This window comes from Apteryx rowi, unplaced genomic scaffold (genome assembly GCF_003343035.1).
Source record: "Apteryx rowi isolate R43461 unplaced genomic scaffold, aptRow1 scaffold_231, whole genome shotgun sequence".
NCBI lineage: Eukaryota > Metazoa > Chordata > Aves > Apterygiformes > Apterygidae > Apteryx > Apteryx rowi.
Genome location: NW_020448653.1, coordinates 1,255,126 through 1,262,898, shown reverse-complemented (window position 1 = coordinate 1,262,898; position 7,773 = coordinate 1,255,126). Strand labels below are relative to the sequence as shown.

The 7,773-nt window shown below is 37.3% G+C and overlaps 1 protein-coding gene across 2 annotated transcripts in view; it reads right to left on the bottom strand.

The window, feature by feature from the left end:
• APBB1IP (amyloid beta precursor protein binding family B member 1 interacting protein) overlaps positions 1 to 3,492 on the bottom strand; it is a 55,716-nt gene extending 52,224 nt beyond the window's left edge. The window contains exons 1-2 of one of the 2 annotated variants that reach the window (XM_026065744.1): positions 3,322 to 3,492; positions 2,625 to 2,696 (exon numbers count right to left, since the gene is read on the bottom strand). In XM_026065744.1, the coding sequence (XP_025921529.1) occupies positions 2,625 to 2,696 (72 nt within the window). In that variant the 5' untranslated portion in view covers positions 3,322 to 3,492. The remainder of the gene's footprint in view (positions 1 to 2,624; positions 2,697 to 3,321) is intronic. The other variant, XM_026065743.1, reaches the window with a different exon arrangement.
• Positions 3,493 to 7,773: the final 4,281 nt, after the last annotated feature.

Below are 7,773 nucleotides of genomic sequence, written 5' to 3'. Positions count from 1 at the left end.
AAGACGAGAAAAGCCTCTGATCAGATATATTTCAGCATTTACTCTGCCAATCTAGTCTACTGCTTCCCCGTCCAGATTTCTGTCCTTGCCATTGAACCWCTCTTCTGACGTTTAACTGAAACTTCCTTTGCTGCAGTTGAAGGTCATTGCCTGTTGTCCCACCCTCTGTGGACATGGGGAACCAAGCACTTCTTTCTGCTCTGAAGCAGCCTTTTATGTATTTTAAGATTGTGATCAGTCTTGTCTTCTCTAGACTAAACAACTCTGCTCGACCTTTTCTCATAGGCCATGTTTCTTTTCCTCCTCATCAATGCCATTCCTTTCCTCTAGGTTTTCTCCAGTTGACCCTCTTCCTTCTCAAAATGCAGTGCTAACACTGGGCACCKATTCCCAGTTGAGGGCTTACCAACGCGGAGCAGAATGGAAGGGTTACTCCATATACACCTTACAAGCTCTACCTTTGTTGATACATCCCTGTGAGATGTTTGCCTTCTGCTGCAACAGTAGGACTTTTTGTTCGTACTCAATTTGTACCAGGGGCATTTACATTTCTATGAGTTGCCTGCAACTGACAGGCATTTTCCCTGAAAATTAATGCAAATGTTTTTCTTGGCAGCTCTTTTCACATATTTCCCACCCAGGACATGTTGGTTTCTTCTGAAGTTGTACAGAGCTGGAAACCAAAGCAGTGACAACTTTAAACACTGTTTCTCTGTTAAGAGCTACTCCCATAAAAATAGACATGGTATAAATAAGGATGAGGGAGAAAGGAAGCCAATGAGAAAGTTTTACAGTGCCTGAATAAAAAAAGATGCAAATAGGGAGGGTACAAAGTGTATAAAGGTAAGAGTATAAAGGAAATACTTACATTACTAATGTAAAAAAAAAAAAGTCATAACATCTTATAATGGCCAGGAAAGTGCAGAAAGAAAAAGGAAAGCAGAGAAAGTACAAGCAAAGAGAAATTGAACAGAAAAAAACTGAAATGCTAAAAAAAAGTTAAAAACAAAGGACATAAAAATAGCAGAAAACCCCAATTCCTGTTCGGCATTTAGTTTTCCACCTTTTAATGCAAAGAAAGGGCATTTCTGTGTCTTTCTACCATTTACACTCACTTTAGGAACAGATAAACAGAGTGGGGAAGAAAGTGTGAAAAACTATCTACAGACTGGTTTAGGAAATCAAGTCCAAAGGAATTAAAAGATGCAAGTCTGTTGACAGAAAGAGTTTCAGGCTGTCATATATGTGCTGACTCCTTCTCCCACCCAGAGCTGCGGGGAGAAGTGAGGCCAGCCCTGCAGAGAGCAGGGGGATTACTGTGAGCCTTGGGAACGCGGCCCATCCCACCCACCCCGGACTGCGCTGCTGAGCGCAGGGAGGATGTGCGGTCTCAGCCTCCCCCCATCACCTGCACTCACAACGGTGCTCTGTCCAACCTGAGGAGGTAAAACTTAACACAAGCATTCTTTTGTTAATTTTCAAGGCATAATAATGAAATTAAATTATCCTAAAAGAACCTCCTTTTATATATATATATACACATATATACACACACACACACACACTATATATATACATACACACATATATACACACACGTGTGTGTTTGTGTGTATATATATATACACACACACACACACACACATATACACATATATATGTAATTATATACACATGGTTATAAAAAAACATTAAGAAATCAGAAGGCTACGGGGGGCAAAGTATTATGGTTTGACAGCTAAGACTACCGTATGATATCTTGACTTTCATGTGGTTTAAGCAAAATTCCTATTTTGTGGCTCAGAATTATTGGCATTTAATTTGGCAAGCATGGGGATTTACTGAGAGGAAAGATTCCCCAAAACAGAGGCTGTAAGCAGTCAAACTCACAGAGAATCCAAAATGACAGCTTAAGAGTTTCAAACAGGCATATGTTAAAATACCACAAATTTATTGAGTTTGTAGTTTAGAACTATACATTCTCCTTTATCAGGTTTTGCAGGAAATATTCCAGGACTGTAGCTTTAGAAATGGGCTCATGCTGTTTTATTGTTTCCTCTCAAGAGTGTATTCTGCACTGGCAATAATGTCTCTATAAATTCTTGAATGCCACCCTGGCTGTAGCTTAATATTTTGGCATATCTAAAGATGACTCTTTTGCTACATTATATATTCACTATAATAAAAAATGTTGTTTTCATGTCCAAAGTTTACATTTGACACACAGGCTACATCTCATTTATCCATGCATGCAAAATGTTCATATGTGAAAATTCAGACTCAACCTCTTCCTGTTTGATTGAATCTTTCAACTTCTTGCAGCTGAGTCTAAAAGGAATTTAAGTTGCTCATTTGTGTTTTTGGTAAAAGTATCTTTCACAAGCAGTTAGCTCTGTTTCATAATCTAACCTGCACTGATATCACCTTGTTCTTCAGGGCCCTCATTTTAAATGTCAATTAGAGAAATTTAGTTGTTTTTCAAAATGTTTCAAAATGTTTTTCAAAATAATTTACCTGTATTTATTCAGAGTGAAAGAACATGCAAACTGCAGAAAGGCTGTCTCTTTTCTCTAATATGTAATAACTATTTTCTAATCTGCTGGAAGAAAAAAAGTAGTATTTACCTGGGTCAGCATGTCCATTTCCCCAAGTAAATTGCTGAACATTTCATCTATATCATCACATGTTCGCTCCATCTAAAAGAGAAAAATCCACAGACAAAGAATCATCACAAGTTCATTTCAAAGCTAGCGATGGTCAAAAGCAGAGAATATACAAGGTTCTTTTACCATGCTTTCCCAGTTAAAACAACTGTTCCTGACTTGCAATAATTTGAGAAAAAACCTGCTTGTATAGTTTAGAAATAACTAATAACAGATCTGAATCTCAATCCCGTATATGCTTAAACACATGCTTGGGCTCTACACTCATTATGAGTTCAACTTCAGTCCTTTTTATTATTTACATTTCACAGGAAGTCATTAGCTAATAAATGATGGATGCATCTTAAACATCAAAAATATCTGGCTAGTGAGAAATGGAAAAGGAAACAAAGTTTGAGGTTGAGAAACTCCCGGATGCTTTGTCCTGAAAGCTTTCTTTCTTTGGCTTAAACGACTGAAACAACAAGAGTTTATTAGGTGTTATCTAGTGCAGCAACTGGTTATGATCAGGTATACGACTAACTTTTTGTCTCAGTATTTCTCCCTAAACTCTGTCAAATATCAGCACGCTCCGAGAACTCTCGGCTTGCCTGACCTCAGGGCACCTGGGGGAGAGCACCAAGACAAGGAAAACGCGTTCAGCCCGCGGGACGCTCACTGGGGACTCCTGTCGCAGGAGTGCGGGTGTCAGGACTGCACCAGACAACACGGCATGTGCGGACACACGGCTTCTCTAATACTCCGCTTCCGCCTTCTCATGAATCTGTTCCTCTCCAGGGAGAGAAGTACTGTAAAAAGGTGTCCAACGTGGAACAGTGCCAAAGCAGAGAGCTACAAACACCATTTTCTTCAGAAGCACAAGTCTGCAAGGGATTGAGCAAACTCTGGTACTGATCACATAAAAGGTTTAAACACGGTTAAGCTTTAAACACATAAGTAGTCCTATAGATTCATTGGGTTTGCATCTTGTGTCACCTAACAACCCCATAGCTAAATGATAAATGCCACTAAACCACTAAAACATATATCTGTTGCTTGAGAATTATTTGCTATCATTGTTCAAATCCCAGAACTGCACTAAGCTTGCTTGAAGCTAGGATTTTCAGAAGATCCCACTGCAGTTTGCTCACAACACCAAAAACACGCTTCAGTGACATTCCTAACTCGACTAGAGTTTCCTGAAAATCCCAGCAGAAAGCAAACCCCCCTCAAGAAGAGAAGATTGGAAAAAGGGAGAAAAAAAATCCAAAAAACTAACCTCTCTAGTAGTTAGGGAAAAAAAAGCAAGAGAATTGAATATTGGATTACACATCAGTTTACCCAAATTACATGATTTTTACAGGTTCTAATAAATATAAAGCTGCTTTCTTTGCCATTATATGATTTTATGACTCTTCAGTTACATTTGATTCATGACTGAAAAATAATGTAACCATACGAAAAAGCAACATGGAAAGAATTCTGTAAGAATTTCCACTGTAAAATTGGAGCTGAGTAGTCACTGATAACTTTTTCTTATCAATTCATATAAATGACATTTAATATTAGGGTTTTTTAGACCTTAAGCACATGGGGGAAGGGAGAAGGCCTGAATATATATTTTGAGAATGAAGTATAGAGACATCCATCATGATGACTGATAAAGTAAAGCTGTCACTGAAGCATTCTTTCTATTGATATCTACCTTTTTCTCTTGAATTTTTACAAATTGGTTTTAGGAAGACAAAGTTAACATTCCCACCACCAAAGCACATGAAGAAAATATTTTGGGATCAAAACATATTGAGTGATGTCTTAACTAACATAAGAACCGTCAAAATTTAACAAGAATTTTGTCAAGTGCTAGCAAATGCTTACCAACAGTAATGATATTTTCAAAACAGTTAAATAAATCTCCAAAAGGTGCAACTGCAGAAAAGTGTCTTATCCACTCTCTTCTTTCGTTCATTCTACTCATGACTCCTCTCCACCCTCATATCCATTTTTCTTCCTTTGATTGCCACAGTAGGAACAAATAGGCAAAACAACACACAGAGCTGGGAATTATCCCATTCAAGAGATGTTGCTGTGTATTGGACTGGCAAATTCTTTCCTTGGGCTTTTACAAATAGCCCTGAAATTATTCAAACCAGAAACTCAAAGTGAAACCTGCAGATGTATGAGCTACTCTTAACAAAAAAGGGGAAAAGATTTACCCAAATTCCCAGAGGAAAACTGAATTTCATGCTCAGTCCACCTTTATAATCATTAAACAGTAATTTTTCTGTAAGATTTTTCTGTATATAGTACTACTAATAGTAACTCCTAAAGTCACTATAAATAAAAAAAATGAAGAAAAATATGACAATACTTTTACAATAAATTTCCCATGATAGGCATAAGATAATTAAGCAGAGAAGAAAAAAATCAGAACTAAAACAAGAAGAGGAAATTGTGGTTGTAAAGAATAAAAATTTTGAGGAGGGGCACATGGGAAGGCATACATGTGAAACTTTTAACCTATTTTTAAAGTGACTGACTTTCAAGCTGATGCCGTTTGAAAGACTTTTGAAACACTTTCTGAAGTAACACCAAGAATACAGGAAAAAGGTATTCCTTTATGTTTTCTTTCTTCCAAATTTCACATCCTTAAATCTTCATCAGGTTCTTGTTTCCTCAAGAAAACTTGTTTCAAATATACCTGCATTTCTCATACTATATATCTAAAGGGTGGGGGCATTTTCTCTTCAGCTGGTTATTTTAATCATCAAGTGTCAGTATTTAGTTTATGCATATTACATTCTCTTTCATAGGTTTCTAAAATACAAAAATATCAACTCATTGCATTTTGACTCATCAATACATTTATTCACCCCTCATTTACCAGAAGTCCCCCAGATCTGCTAGGTCTATTATTTTATTGCCTTTCCAGTTTCAGGCTTAGCAGCCTCTTTGCTGATACAAATCATATAACTCTAAATTAAGAGATTTATGAATAACAAAACTCTTGTATTTTATTCTACTCTTTGTACTTCTAGCACTTTTGAATTTCATCTCACCCAATGAAAAAATATGGTATCTGCAAATGTATTTATTCTTCTCTTTAAATTACAGTGGCTGAGTCCTACTTGCATCCATTCAGGTGCCTCCAACCATTTCCTTTTCGCAAGAACTGGATCACCCCACAATACTCTGGGGTACTGCATTTCTAAACTTAGCAAGACTCACATAAAATTTTTTCCAGTAGCTAAATATCTACTCCTGATATACTCTTATTTTAAATGGAGATGTAAAACTCTACCTTTTCTTGAGCTATGGGCTAAGAAGTTAAGTTCTCTCACCTCTAATACCAGAGAAATTCTGCAGATGCAGAGAAAGTCTATAATGGGAACTTTGTTATTAACACCAACACTTGATTCTGTGTGATTGCAAACATCTTGATTTGTTAAGGTACTAGAGAGAATAAAAACACTCAAAACTTTGCTTTTTTAAGAATTAAGAAAGTTTTGTGATTTGCACACTTATAGAAGACATCAGTGCTCTGTCTATGAACCAGACATAGGAAATGACAGGATCTGTATCCCTTGACAGTAAATTAACAGAATGAGCAGTAAAAGAATGATACAAAATTCACCCTACTTGAAAGAAAATACATAAAAAACTACTACAAAGCTGACATGGTGACCACATGGTGTAGCTTAAAACAACAAGTACGGCAATACACTAAAAAGAGTTTGAACTGTTCGCATCTAATACCTCTGTGAGCATGACTAAAAGCTAGTTCTTTTCTACAGGAAGAGTGGTCTAAGTCACATGGTACCAAGGCTTCTGCACTTGTGATCAGGAAACAAGCTTAAAAGCCTTGTGCAATACCGAACAGGAAACACCAACGGTATCACAAACAAGATTACCATCTCTGCAACTCAGTCACAGTTGGGTTGATGCAATTTAATCAGCCTAAGGGCTAGAAACAAAAAGGAATGAGAAACGGCAACATATCAGTAAAAGGCATACTGTGGAGTCTTGCTAGGAACAGTATTAGGATCCAGCCCTCTTACTGACCTCTCAGAAGAGTTACAAATACATTAAATTAAAATTGGTGTCATTATTCTTAAGATGTGACATATGTAAAGAGCAGGGATAAAAATACGTGAGGCAGAGCTCATGTTACATGAAAAAAAATCTAAAGCACATCTTATCTCCCAGTCCCTGTCCTACAGTGTTTAAGGGCCAGAGTACCAGTGCCACAAAAATGAACACAAGCTGTTTGACTACCCAGATCACCACCTCCAGCATTATAGCTTTCTGCTAGCAGAATGCTTAATGCTTAAATGCTTTTTGGAGTGGAATGAAACCTTTTATGCTTGGAGAGACCCACCAGTAGCCCAATGATCACATATGCAGAGTTGGTCATCCCATATCAGAGAGAGGGCAAAAGAGGAGAATTAGGGGAGAGAGATGCAAATGACTGTGACATGGAAGGCCCTTCACATAGAGTGAAGCTGGAAAGAGGGTAACTAATTGTCACAGGAAACAGGTGAGAAAGTAGCTTGATAAAAAATTGCATCAGAACCTAGAGGAAGGTTTTGGAGACATCACTTCTTCCTGGTTTATAATATAAAAACACAGGATATTAAATGAAACTGAAACTTTGCACAACTGTTGCTGGGAAATGTGCAGAATGTAACTATGAAACTCATCATCAAAACTGATGAGTTAGCAAGCTGAGGTGCTGGTTATTTATACAAGTAGTTCCAGCTTTAAGTGTTAGTATTTCAAAACATTTCAGGAAGGGATGTTGAACCTCATATTTCAAGACCTAAAAAAAGGCTCTATTAACTTGGGATTAGAGTAAAGCTTTCATGACAGACATCATACCTCTCAGCACAGGATTTCTTACACCTTCTTCTGAAGCATGTGATGCCAGCCACTGTTGGAGACAACTTGCTGGCCAAATTGCCCACAGGTCTGAAACAGATCTAACCAGGTTCCTTACAATGAATTTACAAATATGTGTCTAGAAAAAAAAAACTTTGTGACTACTTGAATATTTCTTACAAATTTCAGTGAGGCAGGTCGCAGTTGCTTAACCTTCTATTGCATCATCTCTAGCAAAAAGTTCCTAACAGAC